The following is a 25,542-nucleotide window of genomic DNA, read 5'->3' on the forward strand; positions in this document are numbered from 1 at the left end:
CAGCCTCCCAAAGTGCTGGGATTACAGGCTTGAGCCACCACACCCAGCCTAAAATTCATTTTAATTTACCAAATTATGGTTGGATAATTACCTGGCTTTCCAGTTTGAGTTCTGATTCTGGCTTTGTTTCACTTTGTTGTCCTGTTTAAAGAATGACTCTTGCTCTGTAGTTTGGGGTCTCCCCCGCCTTAATACTATAATATATGCGGTGTTTAGTATCAAGCATGTTAGTGACTTGGCTTTATTTTCTTTAAATGTTTACAAACTGTCTTTTTGGCAATATTTATAAAAGTGAATGTTAGCTTTATAGACATTAAAATATCTTGATTTTCAAGTTTATAACTAGTATTAAAAAGTCTTACATTTTTCCATGGGAACCATAGTCCTTGGACTATACCAAGTAGTCTATAACCACTTCTGTGAAATCTTGAAAACAATTATTTCCTTTTTTTGGATGCCATTGAGCTTTGCTGTGTCCTTTGGACCTTAGAAATTTTCTTCCCCAGCCTGGGCAACATGGAGAAACCCCCGTCTCGACAAAAAATAAAATAAAAAATTATATTTACAGGGAATTGGTCAAGAAATTAACAATTAAAAAAAGAAATAGCAGGTGTGGTGACATATACCTGAGGCCTACCTACTCAGGAGGCTGAGATGAGAGGATTACTTGAGCCCAGGAGGCCGAGGCTTCAGTGAGCCATGTTCATCTCACTGCACTCCCACGTGCGTGACAGAGCGAGACCCTGTAAGGTGCAGAGGCAGCAAATAGGTTGAGAAGCACTGCCACAGTGAGAGAGAATGAGAATTCTTCATTGTTCCGGCATAAGATACGATGTCCTTCAAGAAAGGAAATGACTTTTTATTCCACTTAAATGTTTGCTTTATTGGTTTGTTTTGGTGGAGACAAGGTGGTTTTTTAGAAAGTAAGTTTTATTGAGATAAAACTTGCATACTGTAAAATTTACCCTCTTAAAGTGATTTTAGACTATTCACAATGTTATGTAACCATCAGCACTATCTAATTCCAGAACATTTTCATCACCCCAAAAAGAAACCCCTTGCTCATTAACAGTCTCTCCCCATGCTGCTCCCTGCCCTTGACTCTAGCAACCACTAATCTACTTTTTTGTGTCTGTGGATTTAACATTTCATGTAAATGGAGTCATACAATACATGGTCTTTGTGACGGCTTTTTTTTTTTTTTTTTTTTTGGAAGACAGGGTCTTGCTGTGTTGCCCAGGCTACAATACAGTGATGCAGTCACAGCTCACTGCAGCTTTGACCTCCTGGGTTCAAGTGATCCTCCCACCTCAGCCTCCCAAGTAGCTCGGATCATAGGCACATACCACCACACCTGGCTAATTGTTTTTGTTTGTTTTAGTAGAGACAAGATCTCACTCTGTTGCCCAGGCTGGTCTTGAACTCCTTGCCTCAAGCAACCCATCTGCCTCAGCCTCCCAAAGTGCTGGGATTACAGGCATGAGTCACTGTGCCCAGCCTGTGACTGGCTTTTTTTTTTTTAACTTAGCATACTATTTTTAAGGTTCAGCCATGTTCTAGGATATATCAATGTATCATTCCTCTTTGTTGCTGAATAATGTTCTAGCCATTCACTTTTACAGGTTGTGCCAACCATCTTAGAGAAATTCAAAGAGAAGAAACCTCAAGTGGTACAAGCCCTGCAGGAGGCAATTGATGCAATCTTCCTTACTGTAAGTTGACAGCATGAGTTTGTAGTTTTATCTGAAGTAAAGTTTGTCAATATAATATTTTGATTGTTCTTTACAATTGAGAAAAGCTCATTAACCACATTTTCTTTCTAAAGACCACACTACAGAACATCAGTGAGGATGTTTTAGCAGTAATGGATAATAAAAATCCAACCATCAAGCAGCAGACATCTCTTTTTATTGCAAGAAGTTTCCGCCACTGCACTGCTTCTACCCTGCCAAAGAGCTTGCTAAAGCCTTTTTGTGCTGCACTACTTAAGGTACAGACTCTCTTTGAAATTGGGGGAATATTTTATACCTAGGCAAGATTCTTTTCCTGCTAATTATGTACAGTGACTACTTGACTTTCAGACTATAGAGGTTATGATCTTTTGAGGAGCAGACCCTTTGCAGCTTGGAAACTGAATCCAAATTCTCCTAACTGTGTTCCTCTTCTTGAAAGAAAGCACAAGTTAGTGTTTATGATTCCATTAACTGTTAAACATTTTGTTTCTTACTTGTCCCATATACTGGTGTTCAGCAGGATCTGGCCAAGCATAGGCATCAAATGTGGAGTATTTGAAGATCATTTGGGAGTGAGTCATTTTAGATAGAGGGTAAGAGGAAAAGGAAGCACTTATTTGCTAAATGGATTACCAAGGGTTTTCTTAACCCAGAAAAAAAATTTTTTTTTTTTTGTTGTTTGTTTGTTTGTTTTGTTTGAGATGGAGTTTAGCTCTGTTGCCCAGGCTGGAGTGCAGTGACACAACCTTGGCTCACTGTAGCCTCCGCCTCCTAGGCTCAAGCAATTCTCCTGCCTCAGCCTCCTGAGTAGCTGGGATTATAGGCACGTGCCACCATGCCCGGCTAGTTTTTGTATTTTAGTAGAGGTGGGATTTCACCATGTTTGCCACACTGGTCTCGAACTTGGCCTCCCAAAGTGCTGGGATTACAGGTATGAACCACCGTGCCTGGCCCAAAAAGAATTTTTGAAAGAGTAACTGTCATTTGGCACAAGGAAAGCTATACTTAGCTTCAGTAAATTGTAAAAAGCAAATCTTTATCTAGCAACCATCAGTCTGAATTAAAATGAGTAATGCCTAAAATACCTTGCATTAATATCATTTTGCTTACTTCTGGACTATAGCACATCAATGATTCTGCTCCTGAAGTCAGAGATGCCGCATTTGAAGCATTGGGTACTGCTTTGAAGGTGGTTGGTGAGAAAGCAGTAAACCCATTCTTAGCTGATGTGGACAAACTCAAGCTTGATAAGGTGGGTTAATAATGGATTGGACTGAAATTGGACAACAGTCCTGTCTTTTTGCATCATGGCTTTGTCTCTTGACAGTTATAGAGTACTGGTAGTTTTGATGAGGAGTTCTTGATTTTTTTAAAATTGCCATTTATGGTAGGAAAGAAATGTATAATTGAAACAAGTTTTGGAGGTTGCTCTCTGGTACTTTTTGTCTTCAGTTTTGTCTGTTGTTTTATTAAGAAAAAAATGCTGATATCACCTCAGGAAATTTATTTCATCCTCCACTGATAGTTCAGACCTGGAGTTTGAAAACTTAGCTTTTGAGAATTTAAGTTTCATTCCAGGCTATGATGGTGATAATTGTAGAAATATCTTTCCAATTATAACCAAAAAAAGCTGAGTGACCAATCTGTAGAGAAGGTGAAAACAGTTCTGTGAGATAAATTTATTTCTAAGGTCCAGAAAATTACCTTCTTATATGTGAATGTCTTCCATAAACAATGTGGTCATTTTAAGTTTATTACAATTCTAATTTGTAAAGAAATAAAATACAAGATTAATATCTTACATATGCCTATCTACTGCCAAAAAAGTGTGGATAATTTATCTCTGTTGAAAGGGAAATTTTTTCTCCAAAATTTTTTTTTTTTTTGGCAATGAGTCTCACTCTGTCGCCCAGGCTGGAGTACAGTGGCACAGTCTCAGCTTACTGCAACCTCTGCCTTCTGAGTTCAAACGATTCTCGTGCCTCAGCCTCCCAAGTAGCTGGGATTACAGGCGCCTGCCACCACGCCCGGCTAAACTTTTTGTATTTTTAGTAGAGATGGGGTTTCACCATGTTGGCCAGGCCAGTCTCAAACCTCTGACCTCAAGTGATCCACCCATCTTGGCCTCCCAAAGTGCTGGGATTATAGGCGTGAGCCACCTCACCTGGCCATTTCTCTGAATTCTTATATGTAGTTGTGGTTTAGAAATGTAATAACATAGTGGTTGTTTCAAAGTTGGGCTTAATGATGTTCATCTCACTTTCATTCTCCAGATCAAAGAATGTTCAGAAAAGGTAGAACTGATACATGGTAAGAAAGCTGGACTAGCTGCTGATAAGAAGGAATTCAAACCTCTGCCTGGAAGGACTGCTGCTTCAGGGGCTGCAGGAGATAAGGACACAAAGGACATTTCCGCACCCAAACCAGGACCTCTAAAAAAGGCACCTGCTGCTAAGGTTAATAGATTATTTAAAAATAGAAGTTAGTAAGTAAGGGTCTGAGTCTCAGGTTCATGGTTGTTCCTCTAAAATTATTTTGTTTGAGAAATGAATTCATTGGCCACACTAAAAATACAGCAGAAAATCTGTTAATGAAGATAGGATATTCCAGCAATAAATTCAGCTATTTGGAGCTTTAATAGAGATAAAAATGGTAATGAAGGCACAGAAGTGTGTTTTGTCAATTTAACATAAAATTTACTATCTTAACTTTTTTTTTTTTTTTTGAGATGGAGTCTCTCTCTGTTGCCCAGGCTGGAGTGCAGTGATGCAATCTTGGCTCACTGCAACCTCCGCCTCCCAGGTTCAAGTGATCCTCCTGCCTTAGCCCCCTAGTAGCTGGGATTACAGGCACGCACCACCATGCCAGGCTAATTTTTGTATTTTTAGTAGAGACGGGGTTTTGCCATTGTTGACCAGGTTGGTCTTGAACTCCTGACCTCAGGTGATTCATCCGCCTTGGCCTCCCAAAGTGCTGAGATCACAGGCATGAGCCACCGTGCCTGGCCCTGTCTTTAACTCTTTTTAATGTGCAGTTCATTAATATTAAGTATGTTTATAATGTTGTGCAACATCACCACAATCCATCGCCATAATGCTTTTCATGTTTCAACACTGAAACTCTATGAATCAATTAACTATCCTCCCATTCTCAGCTTCTTCCAGCCCCTTCTTTCTGTTTCTACGAATTTGACTACTTTGTTTTTATTTTCTATATTTTTTAGAGACAAGGTCTTGCTCTGTTGTCCAAGCTGGAGGGCAGTCATGCGATTATAGCTCACTGCAACCTGGAACTCCCAGGCTCAAGTGATCCTCCTCACTCAGCCTCCCAAGTAGCTAGGATGACAGGGACTTGCCACCATACCCAGCTGATTTTTAAAAATTTTTTATAGAGGGCCTCGCTGTGTTGCCCAAGCTGGTCTTGAACTCCTGGCCTCAAGTGATCCTCCTGCCTTGGCCTCCCAAAGTGCTGAGGTTACAGGCATGAGCCACCAAGCCTGGCCTTGAGCATCTTTTCATGTGCAGTTGGCAATCTGTAGTTCTTCTTTGAAAAAATATCTACTCAAGTTCTTTGCCCATTTTTGAATTAGGTTGTTTTGAGACAAGGTCTCACTCTGTTCCCCAGGCTGGAGTGCAATGGCACAATCACAGCATACCTCCCAGGCTGAAGCAATCCTCCCACCTCAGCCTTTCGAGTAGCTGGGACCACAAGCAGGTGCCACCACACACAGCTGATTTTTTATTTTTTAATTTTTTTGTAGAGACAGGTTTCACTGTGTTGCCCAGGCAGGTCTCAAACTCCTAGGCTCAATGAATCCTCCCGCCTCGGCCTCCCAAATTCCTGGGATCACAAACCTGAGCCACTGCATCCAGGCTTATGATGCTTTTGCCCTCTGTTTTGTTCTAAAGATTTTATAGTTTTAGGTCTTACATTTGTGTCTTTATTTTGACTTTATTTTTATATATGGTGTCCAACTTCATTCTTTTTGCATGTGGATATTCAGTTTTCCCAGCACCATTTGTTGAATAGACTGTCCTTTCCCCCCATTAAACAGCCTTGGTACCCTTGTCAAAAATCATTTTACTGCATATGCAAGGGAGGAGTATTTTTTTTTTTTTTCTGAGGTGGAATCTTGATCTGTCACCCAGGCTGGTGTGCAGTGGCACAATCTCGGCTCACTGCAACCTCCACCCCCTGGGTTCAAGCGATTCTCAGCCTCCCGAGTAGTTGGGTTTACAGGCGCCTGCCACCATGCCCAGCTAATTTTTTCTATTTTTAGTAGAGATGGGGTTTTGCCGTGTTGGCCAAGCTGGTCTCGAACTCCTGACCTCAGTTGATCCGCCTGCCTCAGCCCCTCAAAGTGCTGGGATTACAGGCATGAGCCACTTCGCCCAGCCAGGAGGAGTATATTTTAAAGGATCAGAAAGTATCATTAAATAATGAAATAAAATGTGGCAACACACTTAACATTAATAACTAATAATACCAATTGGTCATTTTACTGATAATGCCGATGGATCACATCACTGAGTCTTCATGCCAGTCCAGGTCTTTACACCTTTGTACAGTGTAGAAGTGGGGCAAATGCCTAGTGGCAATTATGGCATTCTTTTAATGAGCGTGTGTCCTGTGGACTCTCTTAAGAGAGAGTTACCTGCTGCAGATGCAAAAAGTTTAACTCTCCTTCCCCACACCAGCCCCATCTTGAACCACTCAGCATGGAGTTAGGAGAAGAGAACTGATATTTAGTGAGCATCATTTTATGAAGCACTTTGCCTTTATAATGTCATTTAATCACTGTAACAACTCTTGAGGTAGGTATTCATTATCCTTGTTTTTCTAAAAAACGAAACTAAGACTCAGTGAGTTTGTGTCCTACACATGCTCTGATATTTTTATTGTTCATTTGATTGATTGTTTACTGTTTCCCTACACCATATTGTAAGCTTTTAAAGGATAGAGATCTTGTCACTGCTTGATCCTCCATGCATAGAATAGTTTCTGGCATATAGTAGGAACCGGGTATCTGTTTGTGGAATGCATAGAGTGGCAGAGCTGGGATTTACCCTAAGTACCTCTAGTTACAGACTCTACTTTCTTTCACATTATGCTGTCTCCTTGGCATTCTAGAACAGGAAATCGGCAGCTATTTTCTCCTTTCTCACTAGTTCCTGTTTCTCTGGACAATTACCTGGACCCAAAACCTTAAAAGATGTGTCCAGATTTTCTTGCTGTAACCCACTTGCCTCTTACCTCTTTAAACCCTTCCATGTTCATGCTTGCTGACCTTCTCTTATTATGAGGAATTAAAAATTACAATGCTGGGAGCAACCTCCTTCTATTCGCATTCTGAAAAGATAAGTAGGACAATATCAGCATGTGAGCCACTGAGCCAACTATCATGTAGAATGATAATTCTGTCTTTTTTGTTTGGTTGGTTTTTTTGTTGTTTTTTGTTTGTTTGTTTGTTTGTTTTGTTTTTTGAGACGGAGTCTCCTTTTATCCCCCAGGCTGGAATGTGGTGGCATGATTTCATCTCATTGCAACCTCTGCCTCCCTGGTTCAAGTGATTCTCCTGCCTCAGCCTCCCGAGTAGCTAGGATTACAGGCACCTGCCACCACGCCTGGCTAATTTTTGTATTTTTAGTAGAGACAAGGTTTCACATATTGTCCAGCCTGGTCTCAAACTCCTGACCTCAAATTATCTGCCTGCCTCAGACTCCCAAAGTGCTGGAATTACAGGCATGAGCCACCATGCCCAGCCTCGATAAATCTGTCAATTAATAAATAAAAATTGATGTCTGTTAACAACAACAACAAAAAGAATAGTAGGAGATTTGTTATTTGAAGTATCTCTCCATATAGAGAATGCTGTTACAGAGAAAGATCCAGAAGAGGTATCCTAGTTAAAGAGTACAGAATTTTCCATTTTTAGGGTTAGAATGCAAATCTCTTTATGGGGTTATTACTGTGAACCAGCAAAACCATACTGTCGATATGACATGGTAAGTATTACAGGTTTCCATTTAGTTAAAAACTAGTATCCTTAGTTTTGCTAACTGCAACTTAAAAAATTGGAATATATTCAAGATAACATTAGTTTCAGAACAGGTCTGGATGTTGAAGACTAATTTGGTCCTCTTTCATTTTATCTTTTCTTTTTAGGTTTGAGGCATTTCATAACAAATATCCAAAATAGGTAGAAGGAACAATGTGAATGGTGATGTGTGTTGCCATAATACAGTTATCATTTGCTGTGTACATTGTGATATACTACTTTCTTGTGACTTTTTCCCCCGTACATATTCTACTTTTGTATCTTGGGACTTTTGAAAACTGGAGTGGAATGAATTTATTTATTTTGAGACAGGGTCTCACTCTGCCACCCAGGCCAGAGTATAGTGACATGATCATGGCTCACTGCAGCCTCAACCTCCTGGGCTCAAGCAGCCCTCCCACCTCAGCCTCCCAAGTAGCTGAGGCTATAGGCATACACCAACACAGCTGGCTAATTTTTTTGTATTTTTTTGTAGAGATGGGGTTTTGCCATACTGCCCAGGCTGGTCTCAAACTCCTGGGCTCAAGGGATCCTTAGGCCTCCCAGAGTGCTGGGATTACAGGTGTGAACTACTGTGCTCAGCTACTTGGGAAGCTGACTTGGGAGGGCTGCTTGAGATGGGAGGCTCCCTTAAGCCCAGGAGGTCAAGGCTACAGTGAGCCGTGATCAGGCCACTGCACTCCAGCCTGGATGACAGAACAAGACCCTGTCTCAGAAAACGAAAAAAAAAAACCCAAATAAATGTAAAAAAATAAAGGTATCAGGATGGCATTCTCAAATTAATTTGTAAATGTAGTATAATTTCAGGCCATCACTTCTGTTTCATTTATCTCATTAATTCTAAATTCAAGTTTTTAATATGGGGTCTACAGATTACCCCATGGGTGGTCTTCAGGGGTTCTGTCTGACCTTGAAACTGCTAAATTTTGTAGGTACAAAAAATGTTTATTTTAGGGTAATCCCTCATTTTAATCAAATTTTTAAGGGAGTGTGTGACTCAATAAAAGTTTAAAAAACACTGTTTTAGGACGGGTGCAGTGATTCATGCTTGTAATCCCAGCACTTTGGGAGGCCAAGACAGGAGGATCACTTGCAGCCAGGAATTCGAGACCAGCCTGGGCAACATGGCAAAATCCTGTCTCTACGAAAAAAATTTTGTTAAATTAGCCAGGCATGGTAGCACACGCCTGTGGTCCCAGCTACACAGTAGGCTGAGGTGGGAAGGAAGATCCCTTGAGCCCAGGAGGTTGAACCTGTAGCAAGCCGAGCTTGTGCAACTGCATTCCAGGCTCGACAACAAAATGAGACACTGTCTCAAAAAAAATAAAATAAAAAACTCCACTATTTTAAATCCTTAGGTGGTTTAATTTTTATTTGTTAAATTGTTTTTAGGCTGGTGGGCCACCGAAAAAGGGGAAACCAGCTGCACCAGGAGGTGCAGGGAATACTGGAACCAAGAACAAGAAAGGATTGGAGACTAAAGAAATAGTGGAGCCTGAGCTCTCGGTCAGTATTAACACACTGAGCCTGAAAATCATGAACCCTGCAAAGTGAGACCTATGAGAAGACTGGAGTTCTTTACTGGGTTCTACAACATACAGTTAATTGATATTATTTAGCTTATTGAAACTGCCTTGGACAATCTCCTTTATCAAAGTATAATAGAAGCCTGGAAACTATAGCATACCTATGGGAGTACTCTTTTAGTTTTGGCTGGAGTATGTTTACATTCTTGTCATCTGTTCCCTTAAGCAATTCGTAATTCTAATATGTTTTTGTATCTTACAGATAGAAGTATGTGAAGAAAAAGCTTCAGCTGTTCTGCCCCCTACCTGTATACAGCTTCTTGACAGCGGTAACTGGAAAGAAAGGCTGGCTTGTATGGAAGAGTTCCAGAAGGTAGTGCATAGGGATGAATTGAGTGTGAAAGAAAATTAGATTATATGGAAGCAGTGAAATTGATGAATGAAGGATTTGTCCTAATTGCTGTGTTTTATAACCGGTGAACACGTTTCATGGCATTAAAGATGAGGTGGAACTTTTTATTTCTTGTAGCTGTGTAGTGTATGCTATCTTTAAACATCAGTATTCTATGGCCTCTATAAGCTCATGACTTAGTACTTAAGAAAATTAGATTCTTATTCTGAATTATAAGGCTTAGATTATTATTTTTTTTTTTTGAGACAGAGTCTTGCTCTGTTGCCCAGGCTGGAGTACAGTGGCACGACCTTGGCTCACTGCAAGCTCCGCCTGCCAGGTTCACGCCATTCTCCTGCTTCAGCCTCCCGAGTAGCTGGGACTACAGGCGCCCACCACCACGCCTGGCTAATTTTTTGTATTTTTAGTAGAGACGGGGTTTCACCGTGTTAGCCAGGATGGTCTCGATCTCCTGACCTCGTGATCCGCCTGCCTCAGCCTCCCAAAGTGCTGGGATTACAGGCATGAGCCACTGCGTCCGGCCTGGCCCAGCTTAGATTAATTTTTTAACTATGGTACTTGCTCATAAACTTCCTAGGCAAATAGGTCTCTCTACTTAAGCTACCCCTCATCCAGTACTTTTTCCCCCCCTTTATCATCATGATTCCTCGGTAGAATGGACATTATCCATTGGTATGAAAACCTCTCAAAAACCTGTGTTGTAAAGGAGCATGGCAGTTCATTTTGGCATATACCAGGTGATTCTAATGAGGAAGGGTAAGGAGAAACACTGCAAGAGCACTGTCACTTATGGCAGAAGCCTTCCAGTCCTGCGTCTGCTGCCCATTGGGTTTAGATCTGAGTTTGTGCATCTTTGATATTCAGTACATTAGAACTTCTCATCTATTCTGCTTTGTTGTTTTTAGGAAAATCAAGGAAGAGAAAATACATGTAAGCAGTTTTCTGCCACACACTAGGCAAATGAAAACTATTATTTTGCATGGAGCAAACTATTTGTGAATTCCTGAAATGTGAGATAAACGTTCAGTGATACTAATTTAACAGCCATATACCAAGCATCTAGCTTAAGAAATAAAGCATTATAGACATAAAAACACAAAGAAATAAAGCATAACAGTGGAAGCTATATAAGCTCCCTCAATAACCCTCCTCAGTTCTATTCCACTCCTTTCTTCAGAGGTAACCACTTACTTGACTTTGGTATTTACTCTTCCTTTGGAACTAATCTTTAACCCTTAAACTCTTTTATTCTCTTATTTTATTTCAAGGCTGTTGAGCTAATGGACCGAACTGAAATGCCATGCCAGGCATTAGTGAGGATGCTAGCCAAGAAACCTGGATGGAAAGAAACTAATTTTCAGGTATTTTAAAATGTGAGATTTGATGTCTTTTATTGAAGTAATTTACATTACATCATCCTATGGAGTAATACAGCAGAATAGTTTTGGTAATGATGTTTTTTTTTTTTTGAGACGGAGTTTCGCTCTTGTTGCCCAGGCTGGAGTGCAATGGCACAACCTTGGCTCACCACAACCTCCACCTCCTGGGTTTAAGCAATTCTCCTGCCTCAGCCTCCCGAGTAGCTGGGATTACAGGCACCCGCCACCACGCCCGGCTAATTTTGTATTTTTAGTAGAGACGTGGTTTCTCTATGTTGGTCAGGCTGGTCTCGAACTCCTGACCTCGGTGATCCGCCCACCTTGGCCTCCCAAAATGCTGGGATTACAGGCGTGAGCCACCACGCCCGGCTTGGTAATGATTTTTAATGAACAATGGGGTGTGTGCATTTTGATTGAACACATAACTACAGTTGACTCTTGAACAATGTGGTGATTAGGGGTGCTACCCCTTGTGCAGGGGTACTACCCCTTGTGCAGTATAACTCTGGACTACCCAAGAACTTAACTACTAATAGCCTACTGTTGCCAGAAGCCCTACTGATAACATAGTTAACATATTTTGTATGTTACATGTATTGTAGATTGTATTCTTACAATAAAGTAAGCTAGAGAAAAAATGTGATTAAGAAAATCCTAAGGAAGAGAAAACATATTTACTATTTATTAAGTAGCAGTGGATCATCATAAAGGTCTTCAGTTCCCATCATCTTCGTGTTGAATAGGCTGAGGAGGAGAAAGAGTAAGAAAAGGGGTTAGTCTTGCTGTTTCAGGAGTGGCAGAGGCAGAAGAAAATTCATGCATAAGTGGATCTTTGCAGTTCAAACACATGTTGTTCAAGGGTCAGCTGTATAACTTTATATAATTAGGGATTTATATATGTATAAATATGTAAATATGTATACATCCATATATAATTTGTATAATTTAGATATATACATTTTTTTCTTCTCATTTTTAGGCCTAGAAGCCTCCTTATCTAATCTTTACATATTCAAGGGAGAAATAAACAGTGAGATAGCTTTTTTATTTGATGGGATAAAAAATAAGTGCAGTCCTTAAATTGCCAGTGAAAATTTACCACATAATCAATTGTATAGCCCCATTAACTGATAATAGAGCTGAAATTTATCAGTACCAAGTTATTAGTCTAAGGAGTGGGTATAGAGGGAAGTATAGGAAAGTGCTGCAGGAAGGAAAATGAGAAAAAGTTTCCTTCTCTTTTGCTAGATGTACATACAATAGACCTCAAGCGAAACAAACTTGAAACATATCAGATTTATTTTTGGCATCCTGCTAGTCTCTTTTTGGTTTCTCTTCTGCTGCCACCTCTTGTTTTCCCTCTAGGATGTTTAGCTCCCTCATACACTGTGTTTCCCTTACATTGTGTTACATAGCATCTTATTTGTATAGGCCAGCTCCACAAAGGCTAAATATTCTAAAAGATTCTTGAGGTGCCCTCTTCCTCTCACACCACCTTTTTTTTTTTTTTTTTTTTTTTTTTTTTTTTTTTGAGAAAGGGCTTCACTCAGTTGTCCAGGCTGGAGTGTGGTGGTGCAAACGTGGCTCACTGCAGTGTTGACACCTTAGGCTCCAGAGATCCTCCCACTTCAGCCTCCCAAGTAGTTGGGACCACAGGCGTGCATCACTACATCTTGCTAATTTTTTTCTCAAATTCATAGACAGTATGAAGTGTAATCTCATTGTGATTTTGATTTTCGGCCACCAAAGGCTCTCCTTGGTTAACTTAATGACCAGCTAATGACTGGACAGATTTTCTTAAATGCCTTGAACCAATATGATCTGTCTCCCACCCTCTGCCAAGGGGGGAGGTGTGTGTGTTTGTGTGTGTGTGCACGCTGGGTCATGCCAGAGATACTCAGACACTTTACAGCTTTACCCTGGAATTCACTTTTTAAGCAAGTTCTTGAAGGTCAGTCAGAGATCCGAGATTAGGGCCCTTTTCAGTCTTTACTGGGCATACACATAACCTTGAATATTCGCATGACCTTCTAGATTCCAAAAGTCCTCTGTGGATATCTTATTCCCTAGATCCTTTTATGTTTTTGACCAAGCTGGTTTCCCCCAACTGGTATTGTGGACTTACACAGTTCTGATGTTAGATGTTAAACAGTTGCCACTCATTGTTTTCGTTGTTTTCAACAAAATCCCTGGGGATGGGGCTTTTCCCACTGAGCTAGCCAGAGTCCAGTCAAATAACAGGACCTTCAAATGGAGCTTTTCTAGGAAGCTGTCAGACAAGACAGTACTTTGGGTCAAAACTTTTTGAGGAGGTCCAAACCTGAGCTGTCCCCCCACCTGCCAGTGGCTGCACAGCTCTAGGTTTTCATAGTTGCCATGGTTATAAGACTTCAGGTTTTGAAGACTACTGTAGAGCTGGAAGAAAAGGGGAACAAGGCAAGTTAAATCACCAGAAACCTCACTGTCCTTACTGAAATTCAGCATCCTTTCTTTAAATGGTTCTTGTATTGTTACAAGCCTTATTTAATTTTCAGAGTTGTGAGATAAGTTGATTTGGATAGTTTTTGCCAGTGTTCTATGTTGCTTTTAAGGAAGATCAGTTTTTCAGAGGTATTGGCTTCACAATTGCAGAAGTCCCACCCAAGATAATTACATTTCTTTGGTTTGTTTTTTGGTGTGGGATTTTTTTTTTTTTTAATTTTTTAAATTTTTATTTTTTCACATGCCTGCTATGTCACATTTTGGGGGTTTGAGACAAAGTCTCACTCTGTTGCCCAGGCTAGATAGCTCAGTGGTGTGAACATGTCTCTCTGCAGCCTTAGCCTCCTGGGTTCAAGTGATCCTCCCACCTCAGCCTCCCAAGTAGCTGGGACTACAGGCGAGGGCCACCATACCCAACTAATTTTTGTACTTGTTATAGAGCTGGGGTCCCTCCATATTGACCAGGCTGGTCTTGAACTCCTGGGCTCAAGCATTCCTCTCGCCTCAACCTACCAAAGTGCTGGGATTACAGGCATAAGCCAGGCGATAATTGCATTTTAAAAGAGGGTGTTTGTGTGGCTGGGCACAGTGGCTCACGCCTGTAATCCCAGCACTTGGGGAGGCTGAGGTGAGATCCACTTGAGATCCACTTGAGGTCAGGAGATCGAGACCAGCCCGGCCAACATGGTGAAACCTCATCTCTACTAAAAATACAAAAATGAGCCAGGCGCGGTGGTGGGCGCCTGTAAGTAATCCCAGCTACTTGGGAGGCTGAGGCATGAGAATCACTTGAACCCAGGAGGCAGAGGTTGCAGTAAGCTGATATCTCACCACTGCACTCCAGCCTGGGTGACAGAACAAGATTCTGTCAAATAAATAAATACATAAATAAATGGGGGTATTTGTCACCTAAATTAATCTGTATAATAGAATTTCTAGTGGCTTAACAAAAAAAGTTAAAATATTCACACAGTACAAAGAAAAATATTTATGAGCAAAGAGGTCTTTAATTCCATAGGTCTGCCATCACAATAATATCTTTAAATTATTTTCCACAGATCTTTTTATTCTTTTACTTAAAAGCCAACAAGTTCTCTAAAATCTCTGAAGTTCTGTGTTGTATGTGTGTATGAGAAGGTTGTAGTGTTTTTGTAGGCAGCCCTAGTAGTAATTCTCAGTTATGCAGTCAGTATAGTAATCTGTTGTGTATTTTAGGATGTGTATTCAGTACTAAATGTAAATAATCATAAGAGGAGGAAAATTTAAAAATCAGATTTTTCAATTAATAAACTTTCTGTGCAGTATTACTTGTTAATATTTTGGAACACTGAGTAGCTTTTTTTTCCCTTTCTTTACTGTCAGTTAAGTAATTGGTAACAATTAAAGGATACAAATTATTTTGCATATTTGTTTAAAATCCTGATTTTACTTTAGTTGTGTTTTCCAGCTGTCCCTAACCATGTCGTATCTGTTACATGCTGTTAATACAAGTAAATAAATAAATGTCCTTGGCTTGCTCTTAACTTTATGATACTTATCCTTGTTCAGGTGATGCAAATGAAGCTTCATATAGTTGCTTTGATTGCCCAGAAGGGAAATTTTTCCAAAACGTCAGCTCAGGTTGTATTAGATGGCCTTGTGGACAAGATTGGAGATGTGAAATGTGGGAACAATGCAAAAGAAGCTATGACAGCAATAGCCGAAGCCTGTATGTTACCATGGACTGCTGAACAGGTTAGTGACACAGAACTCTTATTCCTCCAGTTTTCCCAATTTTTTCCCCAAACTTTAAGCTTAGTAATTAAACATTAGTTTTTATCTTCTCAAGTAAAATCTTTTTTGATGCTGCATTTTTTTTGAGATGGAGTTTCACTCTGTCGCCCAGGCTGGAGTGCAGTGGTGCAATCTCAGCTCACTGCAACCCTCCCGGGTTCAAGTGATTCTCCTGCTTCAGCCTCCCACATAGCTGGGATTACAGGCGCCTGCCACCATGCCTGCCTAATTTTTGAATTTTAATAGGGACAGGATTTCGCCATGTTGGCCAGGCTGGTCTCGAACTCCTGACCTCAGGTGATCCGCCTGCCTCGGCCTCCCAAAGTGCTGGAATTACAGGCATGAGCCACCATGCCCGGCCCTTTGATACTGCATTTTTATTTTTACCTTTAAAAATACTCTGTTGCCTAGTGATGAAAATTTATCTTAGTCAAAAATATTCGGTCAGACACAGAGGCTCACGCCTGTAATCCCAGCACTTTGGGAGGCCGAGGCGGGAGGATGACTTGAGGCCAGGAGTTTGAGACCAGCCTGGCCAACATGGTGAAACCCCGTCTCTACTAAAAATACAAAAATTAGCCAGGCGTGGGTGGTGCACACTTGTAATGCCAGCTACTAGGGAGGCTGAGGCAGGAGAATCACTTGAACCCGGGAGACAGACGTGGCAGTGAGCCGAGATCACGCCACTGCACTCCAGCCTGGGCAACAGAGTGAGACTCTGTCTCAAAACAAACCAACAAAAAATTCTATAGAAGGTGAAAGCCCACGAGCTTGAGGCTGCAATGATTGATGATTGTGCCACTGTACTCCTGGGTGACAGAGCAAGACCCTGTCTCTAAAAAAAAAAAAAAAAAAAAAAAGACATTATAATGCAGAGTAATTGCTGCAAAGCTATAAACAGTCCAGAATGCCTTTAGGCCTACTATCATTCACCTCATTTTCTTGTGTAGGTTCACTCTTGTTCCTAAGGCATTCTTGCAGTTGTTAGCATCAGAAAACTATGTTTAATGCACATCTGCCTTAATGTCGTGCTGTATTTCTTTAAGAAATACGAGATAAAACACAGATCTGTTGTTTTTCCCCTGTTTCAGGTTGTGTCAATGGCTTTCTCACAAAAGAATCCCAAAAATCAGTCAGAAACTCTGAATTGGCTATCAAATGCCATAAAAGAATTTGGTTTTTCTGGGTAAGTCAGAACGAAATCAAGTGGAAAATAATTAAATGTTTTGTCAGTCTCTAAGTCGTGATTTGTCATAGCTATTGCTGTTTATTTCTGAAGAGCGAGAGCTGGATTGTCTCATTTATATAAAAGAAAATTACCTTTGTTCTCAAAGGTCTATATTGGCTTGTGTTCCTGCTTTTTGATATTCACTGAAAGAGTTCTCTAAGTTATTTTTCCTTAAGCATTAATAGCTGTCCCACAGAAAATCCAGTTCCAAGAATTTCTAGTCAAATACATTAGGAAATTTCTGTACATAATTACATTTGTTTAAAGACCTATAGTATGCCTTGGTGAATTAAATACTGTCAGAAATCCTGCAATAGAAGAGCTTGTTTAACTTTGTTTAACCCACTGTTCCCAAACTTATTTGCATATAGAGCACAGTTGTTTATTTAAAACAAAACTTTATACAGTTTAGTTTATTCCAGGTACTTTTAAAAAGCACTTTCTAAATCATAATTCATTTGATTTAATCATCATAACAACTAAGTGAGGTATTATATTATCCCTATCTTATAGATGAGGACTAAGGCACAGAAAGTTTAAGTAATTTGGTCCCATCATGGTTAGGAAAGTGGCAAAACCAAGATTTTAATCCAGGCATTCTGATTTGGAGAATGATGTAGCTGCTCTACTATGTTGCCTTTTTCTGTGCCACGCTACATTTTGCAACATGCCTGTTAATGTCTCGTGAAAGGGTATTTTGAGTTCTACTGATTGAAAAAACACTACTCTAGAAGTTACTCAAATAACAAAGAACTATTTGTTATGTTATTATCTGTGGTGTTCTCCCATAGTTGAGGGTATTGTTATAATTCCTCTTAATTTTATAGTCTTTGATATAACACAAATCTCTTGGCTTGTCACTTATAAAAGCCATAAAAACCATATATTCTTTTTTGTTATGATCTTTCATTTATTCATTTATTAAACAATTACATATTGGCCACTACAACGTTCAATTGTTTGTTCCAGTCTTTCAGAATACATCATGAATGAAATTAAATTTCTGTTTCATGGGAGTTACATTTGAGTAAAGAAAGATTTGAGTAATAAACAGTTAAAAAATATATATGTGTATATATATAGAGAGAGAGAGAGAGAGAGAGAAAGAGAGAGAGAGAGGCAGGCAGGCCGGGCGCAGTGGCTCATGCTTGTAATCCCAGAACTTTGGGAGGCTGAGGTGGGCAGATCACCTGAGGTCAGGAGTTCGAGACCAGCCTGACCAACATGGAGGAACCTCGCTTCTACTAAAAATACAAAATTAGCTGGGTGTGGTGGTGCACGCCTGTAATCCCAGCTACTCAGGAGGCTGAGGCAGGAGAATCGCTTGAACCCAGGAGGCAGAGGTTGCAGTGAGCCAAGATAATGCCATTGCTCTCCAGCCTCGGCAACAAGAACAAAACTCCATCTCAAAAAATATATATATATATATATATTTTTTTTTTTTTACATATATATGTTTATGTAAAGCAGGATGAGGGGTTAAATGGAATAATGTGGTATAGTTTAGATGGTGTTGTTTTCTATATAGTAGTTGAAGAGTTCTTCCTGAAAAAATGACATTTGAGCAGAGACCAGGACATGAGAGAGCAAGCTGTGATAATCAGAGAGGAGCGTTCTAGACCAAGGGAAGAGCAAATGCCAAAAGCTCTGTGGTAGGAGCACATGTGATGTATTTAAAATAGCAAGGAGTGTATTTCCTTCAGAATGTAGCTATAGGACAATGAGTGAGTGGGTAGAAAGTGGTAGGAAATAAAGCTGGAGAAAGAATTGGGGCCAGGTCATGTGGGGCCTCAACATTTTGAATAAGTTGGGAAGGCATTAGGGGATTTTTGAGGAGAAGAGTAACAGGTTCATATTCTGACTATTGTCAGAGAAAACAGAGAGGAGATCAAAGACAGGAAGACGAATTAGTAGGCTACTGGAATAATCCTGTCGAGAAATTCTGGTGACTTGGACATAGATTGTAGAAGTGGAAGTGTTATAACTGATAAGATATTTAAAAAGTAGAATAGAACAAGAGAGAGACAAGTCAGGGATAACTTCAAAAAGTCGAGGATAGCCTGAACAACTGGAAGAAAAATGTGGCTCTTTACTGAGGTGGAGGAGACTGGGAGGAACAGGTTTTGGGACTGGAGTGAGGACAATCAGGAGTTTGGTTTCAATATATTAGATGTAGGCTGTTTTCCAGGCATACAATGGAAATATCACAAAGGCAGCTGGATGGTGTGAATCTGGAGTTCAGGAGAGAGTTCAAGATTGGATTTAGGAGTTGTAATTAAGCATAATAGGATTGTCAGCATATAGATAGTATTTAAAGCTCACTTTAAAGTTAGTGTAGGAGGCTGGGTGTGGTAGCTGATGCCTGTAATCCCAGCACTTTGGGAGGCTGAGGCAGGCAGATCACTTGAGGTAAGGAGGGCGAGACCAGCCTGGCCAACATGGTGAAACCCTGTCTCTACTAAAAACAAACAAACAAACAAAATTAGCTGGGCGTGGTGTTGCACACCTGTAATCTCAGCTACTCAGGAGGCTGAAGCATGAGAATCGCTTGAACCAGAGAGGCAGAGGTTGCAGTGAGCTATCGTGTACTGTACTCTAGCCTAGGTGACAGAGCAAGACTCTGTCTCAAATAAATAAAATAAAATAAAGTTAGTGTAGGAAGAGAAAAAGTGAAAACTTCGCCAAAGGGAGCCAGTCCTAGAGTCTGGCTTTATAAAACTCTATTGAGTATTTTGAGGATTTCATTTGTTTGCTTTTAATTCTAAATGTTTCTTCTAGGTTGAATGTCAAAGCTTTCATTAGCAATGTGAAGACAGCTCTTGCTGCAACAAACCCAGTGAGTACATAACAACATATATAGGGCAGTATTGCCATCTTTGTAGATTTAAAAAGTTATTATTGCCATCTTTGTGATTTAAAAAGTTCTTTTTCTTCTGTCTGGCAGGCTGTGAGGACTGCTGCCATAACCCTGCTTGGCGTGATGTATCTGTATGTTGGTCCCTCTTTGCGAATGTTCTTTGAGGATGAGAAGCCTGCCCTCCTATCCCAGATAGATGCAGAATTTGAGAAGGTAGAATTTCCACAAATGATACAGTCTGTTAGTGGACTTGAGAATCTCATTAAGACTAAACTGTTGGGTGTGGTGGTGCATGCCTGTAGTCCCAGCTACTCAGGAGCCTGAGGAAGGAGGATTGCTTAAGTGCAGATGTTTTGGGCTGTAGTGTGCTATGCCAGTTGGGTGTCCACACTAAGTTCAGCATTAGTATTGTGACCTCCCAGGAGCTGAGACCACCAGGTTGCCCAAGGAGAGGTGACCTGGCCCAGATCAGAAGCAGAGCAGGTCGGCCAGGTGCAGTGGTTCATGCCTGTAATCCCAGCACTTTGGGAGGCCAAGGCAGGAGGACCCCCTGAGCCCAGGAGTTTAAGACCAGCCTGGGCAACAAAATGAGACCTTGTCTCTACAAAAAAAAAATCAAAAAATTAGCCAGGCATAGTGGCACATGCTTATGGTCCCAGCTACACAGGAGGCCAAGGTGGGAGGATCACCTGAGCCTAGGAGGTTGAGGCTCCCGTGAGCCATGTTTGTACCACTGTACTCGAGCCTATGCCACACAGAGAGACCTTTTCTCAAAAGAAAAAAAAAGAAAGAAAAACAGAGCAGGTCAAAACTCCAGTGCAGATCAGTAGTGGGATCACAACTATGAATAGCCACTGCACTCCAGCCTGGGCAACATACTGAGACTCTGTCTTTCTGGAGTGAAGAATATGTATGTATTTGCTTTTATGCACAATAAAGTATCCCTGGAAGAGTTCATAAGAAATTGATGATTTTGGCCGGGCTTGGTGGCTCACGCCTGTAATCCCATGACTTTGGGAGGCCAAGGCAGGCAGATCACTTGAGGTCAGGAGTTTGAGACCAGCTTGGCCAATATGGCGAAACTCCATCTCTACTGAAAATACAAAAGTCAGCCGAGTGTGGTGGCACGCCCTGGAATCCCAGCTACTTAGGAGGCTGAGGCGTAAGAATCACTTGAACCCGGGAGGCACAGGTTGCAGTGAACCAAGATCATGCCACTGCACTCCAGCCTGGGTGACAGAGCAAGATTCTGTCTCAAAAAGAAAAAAAAAAAATTTTTTTATGTTTTGTTTGTTTTGTTTTTGGGTTGTTTTGTTTGTTTGTTTTGAGATGGAGTTTCGCTCTTGTTGCCCAGGCTGGAGTACAATGGCACTTCCTGGGCTTATTCCAACCTCCACCTTCCAGGTTCAAGCAATTCTCCTGCCTCAGCCTCCTCAGCTGGGAAGCTGGGATTACAGGCACGCGCCACCATGCCAGGCTAATTTTTGTATTTTTAGTATAGACGAGGTTTCACCGTATCAGCCAGGCTGGTCTCGAACTCCTGACCTCAGATGATCACCCACCTTGGCCTCCCAAAGTACTGGGATTATAAGTGTGAGCCACCACACCCTGCCTTCTAGTAGGTTTTGTATAAAAATACCTTTTGACATATGGTCTCAAAATTGTAATCTAGGTAGCAGTCAAATTACCTACTGTGTAAATAGGTATTATAAAGGAATGAGAGTTTGACACAAGCACCCTCTCTGTTTGTTCCCATATCCTATATAAATTTCATTAGCCTTACTCATTCATTTGTATATAGATGCAGGGACAAAGTCCACCTGCTCCAACCAGAGGAATTTCCAAGCATAGCACAAGCGGTACAGATGAAGGAGAAGATGGAGATGAACCAGATGATGGGAGCAATGATGTCGTTGATCTTTTGCCGAGGACAGAGATCAGGTAGGTTCCAGTCTGTGAAATGGTTTATTTCATTCATTGTATTGAATTCCGAATGTTGTCTTCTTTTTGAATTCAGTGAGGGGAACTTACGTGATATCATCATTTTTTTGGAGTCTGGAATTAAAAGTTATTTTCTGTTTTTCAGTGATAAAATCACTTCAGAGTTGGTATCTAAGATTGGTGATAAGAATTGGAAGATTAGGAAAGAAGGCCTAGATGAAGTGGCAGGTATTATTAATGAAGCAAAATTTATCCAACCGAATATAGGTGAACTTCCAACTGCCTTGAAGGGTCGACTTAATGATTCAAATAAAATCTTGGTATGTAGAGCATACGTCTGTTCTTTTTATCTCCCCTCCCCGCTGCTGCAGGAGTTACCTTTTCAGTGTAGCCTTCACTTGCAAAAAATAAGTGGTTACTTTATTTGCTTTGAACTAGAAATAGCTGCCTTTAATTTATTAAGTGTATCTCAAGATACGATGGTAGTTGGCAGATTTATTCATCAAATTTTTATGAGTCTCAGAATTTGCTTTTTGCAGGAATCCAATATTGAATATATTTGTATAAAACTGCTTGTAATACATGTAAACATAATAATTTCTGATTTTTAAATGTGGATTTTTATGTCAGGATTTCCTTAAACTAGGTTTTACCTTAAAGTTGTAAAGTACTATAATCTCTGGTCTAAAATTCTGATAATCTAGTTTTACGAACTGATGATAAAAAGAGAGGCCACTGCCTAAAAATTAATTAGAATAAGCTAAGTAGAATAGCATGACAAGCCAATGTCTCTGTCTCTTGCGTAGGCCAGAAATCTCCTGCTGTATTGACAGTATAGCAGCAAATTTACAGAAGTTTGCACACAACTTGCTTATGGTTTCAACATAAAGTATTGGCTCTTTCCACTCAGGTACAGCAAACGTTGAATATCCTGCAACAACTGGCAGTAGCCATGGGCCCAAATATTAAGCAACATGTAAAAAATTTAGGCATCCCTATCATCACAGTCCTTGGAGACAGCAAGGTAAACCTAACTCTTTTCACCATGGCTTCTGTCTTCCAGGCAGTAGTAAGGTGACCAAATATCACTTATTAGTTTTGTGACTTTTAGATAAGCTGTCTTCGTTGAGGGTCAATTTCTTTATCTGTGAAATTTCTTTCTTACAGAATTAAATGAGTCTGTATGTAAAGTACATTTTATTGTGCCTGTCTCATATAGTATGCACACAATAAATGGTTGCTGTTATGATTATAACATAATTGTGTAACATTTTGCTATAGCGAATAAATATGTGAATTTGGAGTTCATTAAGTTATTTTCTACTTTTATTTTTCTGAACTATTAGAGTGGGATCTTCTAGTAGTTCAGCAAGATATTTGTAGTTTCATAGTCCTAGAAGTCACTGAAATATCATTGAAGGTTACAGTGTTTAGCCCTAGACTAAATATTTGGATATCTCTATACTGTTGTATAATTTATTTAACTTGAGGAACTTTATTTAATTTAATATAATTTGTGCTATTTTACTATGTAAATTAATATAAAAATATAACTAATTTTCAGTCAATTTATTAGCAATTTCAGTCTTAACCATTATGATGTCTTTAACATTTAGAATTTCATTCTTTAGCAGACAGATGTGAATATATGCCCCCAATTATTCAGGAAACAAAATATAAGAGTTATTCTTCTTACATGATATTTTATGCCCAGATCACTCACTGTTTTGCCTGATTAACTGAGTACACAGTTTTACAATTTGGAGTTTTATATTTCTACTTTACTTTGGAGTTTTAGTACAATCATAGAACTAGTTTCTGTTTCAGAGAAGGTGGTTTCATATATGTTCACGTGGGCCTTAGAGAACCCTCCATTGTTCATGTTCATAAAGCAACAGTGATCACCCCCTACCTCCAAACTATAGTAGATATTATTTTTGCTGATTATCTTCTCCATTTAGAACAATGTTCGAGCTGCTGCCCTAGCGACTGTGAATGCTTGGGCAGAACAGACTGGCATGAAGGAATGGCTGGAAGGAGAAGATCTTTCTGAAGAGCTCAAAAAGGAAAATCCTTTCTTGAGGCAAGAGGTTAGTATCATAAATTAATCATGTGCATTACTCATGTCATTTACTTCCATAGGGGCTTGAGCATGTCTGATAAATACGCATTTATGGTTAGAATGAGTTTCATTATAAAACAGTTAATAAAATGAAACCACATTCCTGGGTCCTTTGTATTTATGTGCTTCCATTTTTTCCTTTCACATGCTTCTTTATCAGTAACACTTTTTAGAGGACTAGGCTTTTTTTGTGGAATTTTTCCCTTTTCTTAAACATTTAAATGGTAAAATCAGAGGTTTTGTGTTTTTTGTTTTTTTTTTTTATTATTTAAGTTCTGGGATACATGTGCAGAACATGCAGGTTCGTTACATGGGTATACATGTGCCATGGTGGTTTGCTGCATCCATCAACCTGTCATCTTCATTAGGTATTTCTCCTAATGCTATCTATCCCTCCCCTTGCCCCCCTAAGCCCTGACAGGTCCCAATGTGTGATGTTCCCCTCCCTGTGCCCATATGTTCTCATTGTTCAACTCCCACGTACAAGTGAGAAATTGCGGTGTTTGGTGTTCTGTTCCTATGTTAGTTTGCTGAGAATGATGGTTTCCAGCTTCATCCATGTTCCTGCAAAGGACGCGAACTCATTCTTCTTCTATGGCTGCATAGTATTCCATGGTGTATATGTGTCACATTTTCTTTATCCAGTCTAACATGATGGGCATTTGGGTTGGTTCCGAGTCTTTGCTATTGTGAATAGTGCTGCAATAAACATACGTATGCATGTGTCTTTATAGTAGAATGATTTATAATCCTTTGGGTATTACCCAGTAATGGGATTGCTGGGTCAAATGGTATTTCTAGTTCTGGGTCCTTGAGGAATTGCCACACTGTCTTCCACAATGATTTAACTAATTTACACTCCAACCAACAGTGTAAAAGTGGTTCCTATTTCTCCACATCCTCTCCAGCATCTGTTGTTTTAATGATCGCCATTCTAACTGGCGTGAGATGGTCTCTCATTGTGTTTTGATTTGCATTTTTCTAATGACCAGTGATGATCTTTTTCATGTGTTTGTTGGCCACATAAATGTCTTCTTTTGAAAAGTTTCTGTTCATATCCTTGGCCCACTTTTTGATGGGGTTGTTTGTTTTTCTCTTATAGATTTAATTCCTTGTAGATTCTGGATATTAGCCCTTTGTCAGATGGATAGATTGCAAAAATTTTCTCCCATTCTGTAGGTTGCCTGTTCACTCTGATGATAGTTTCTTTTGCCATGCAGAAGCTCTTTAATTTAATTAGATCCCATTTGTCAATTTTGGCTTCTGTTGCTATTGCTTTTGGTGTTTTAGTCATGAAGTCTTTGCCCATGCCTATGTCCTGAATGGTATTCTAGGTTTTCTTCTAGGGTTTTTATGGTTTGAGGTCTTAGGTTTAAATCTTTAATCCATCTTGAGTTAATTTTTGTATAAGGTGTAAGGAAGGGGTCCAGTTTCAGTTTTCTGCATATGGCTAACCAGTTTTCCCAATACCATTTATTAAATAGTGAATCCTTTCGCCATTTCTTGTTTTTGTCAGGTTTGTCAAAGATCAGATGGTTGTAGATGTATGGTGTTATTTCTGAGGCCTCTGTTCTGTTCCATTGGTCTATATATCTGTTTTGGTACCAGTACAATGCTGTTTTGGTTACTGTAGCCTTGTAGTATAGTTTAAAGTCAGGTAGCGTGATGCTTCCAGCTTTGTTCTTTTTACTTAGGATTGTCTTGGCTATACAGGCTCTTTTTTGGTTCTATATGAAATTTAAAGTAGTTTTTTCTAATTCTGTGAAGAGAGTCAATGGTAGCGTGATAGGAATAGCATTGAATCTATAAATTACTTCGGGCAGTATGGCCATTTTCATGATATTGATTCTTCCTATCCATGAGCATGGAATGTTCTTCCATTTGTTTGTGTTCGTTGAGCAGTGGTTTGTAGTTCTCCTTGAAGAGGTATTCCTAGGTATTTTATTCTCTTTGTAGCAATTGTGAATGGGAGTTTGCTCATGATTTGGCTCTCTGTTTGTCCATTATTGGTGTATAGGAATGCTTGTGATTT

General features: G+C 39.9%; 1 protein-coding gene across 10 annotated transcripts in view; it reads left to right on the forward strand.

Annotated features, from left to right (window-relative positions):
• The window catches only part of CKAP5 (cytoskeleton associated protein 5), a 103,233-nt gene that overhangs the window by 46,319 nt on the left and 31,372 nt on the right, over positions 1 to 25,542 (forward strand). For all 10 annotated transcript variants that reach the window (XM_054525804.2, XM_024255070.3, XM_054525807.2 and 7 more), the window contains 15 exons: positions 1,623 to 1,712; positions 1,826 to 1,990; positions 2,857 to 2,985; positions 4,007 to 4,189; positions 9,184 to 9,297; positions 9,580 to 9,690; positions 10,998 to 11,090; positions 15,138 to 15,323; positions 16,454 to 16,548; positions 19,369 to 19,426; positions 19,535 to 19,660; positions 21,249 to 21,388; positions 21,534 to 21,708; positions 22,299 to 22,412; positions 23,350 to 23,478. In XM_054525804.2, coding sequence (XP_054381779.1) covers positions 1,623 to 1,712; positions 1,826 to 1,990; positions 2,857 to 2,985; positions 4,007 to 4,189; positions 9,184 to 9,297; positions 9,580 to 9,690; positions 10,998 to 11,090; positions 15,138 to 15,323; positions 16,454 to 16,548; positions 19,369 to 19,426; positions 19,535 to 19,660; positions 21,249 to 21,388; positions 21,534 to 21,708; positions 22,299 to 22,412; positions 23,350 to 23,478 — 1,908 coding nt within the window. The remainder of the gene's footprint in view (positions 1 to 1,622; positions 1,713 to 1,825; positions 1,991 to 2,856; positions 2,986 to 4,006; positions 4,190 to 9,183; positions 9,298 to 9,579; positions 9,691 to 10,997; positions 11,091 to 15,137; positions 15,324 to 16,453; positions 16,549 to 19,368; positions 19,427 to 19,534; positions 19,661 to 21,248; positions 21,389 to 21,533; positions 21,709 to 22,298; positions 22,413 to 23,349; positions 23,479 to 25,542) is intronic.

The sequence above is a fragment of the Pongo abelii genome, chromosome 9, assembly GCF_028885655.2.
Source record: "Pongo abelii isolate AG06213 chromosome 9, NHGRI_mPonAbe1-v2.0_pri, whole genome shotgun sequence".
NCBI classification, from domain to species: domain Eukaryota; kingdom Metazoa; phylum Chordata; class Mammalia; order Primates; family Hominidae; genus Pongo; species Pongo abelii.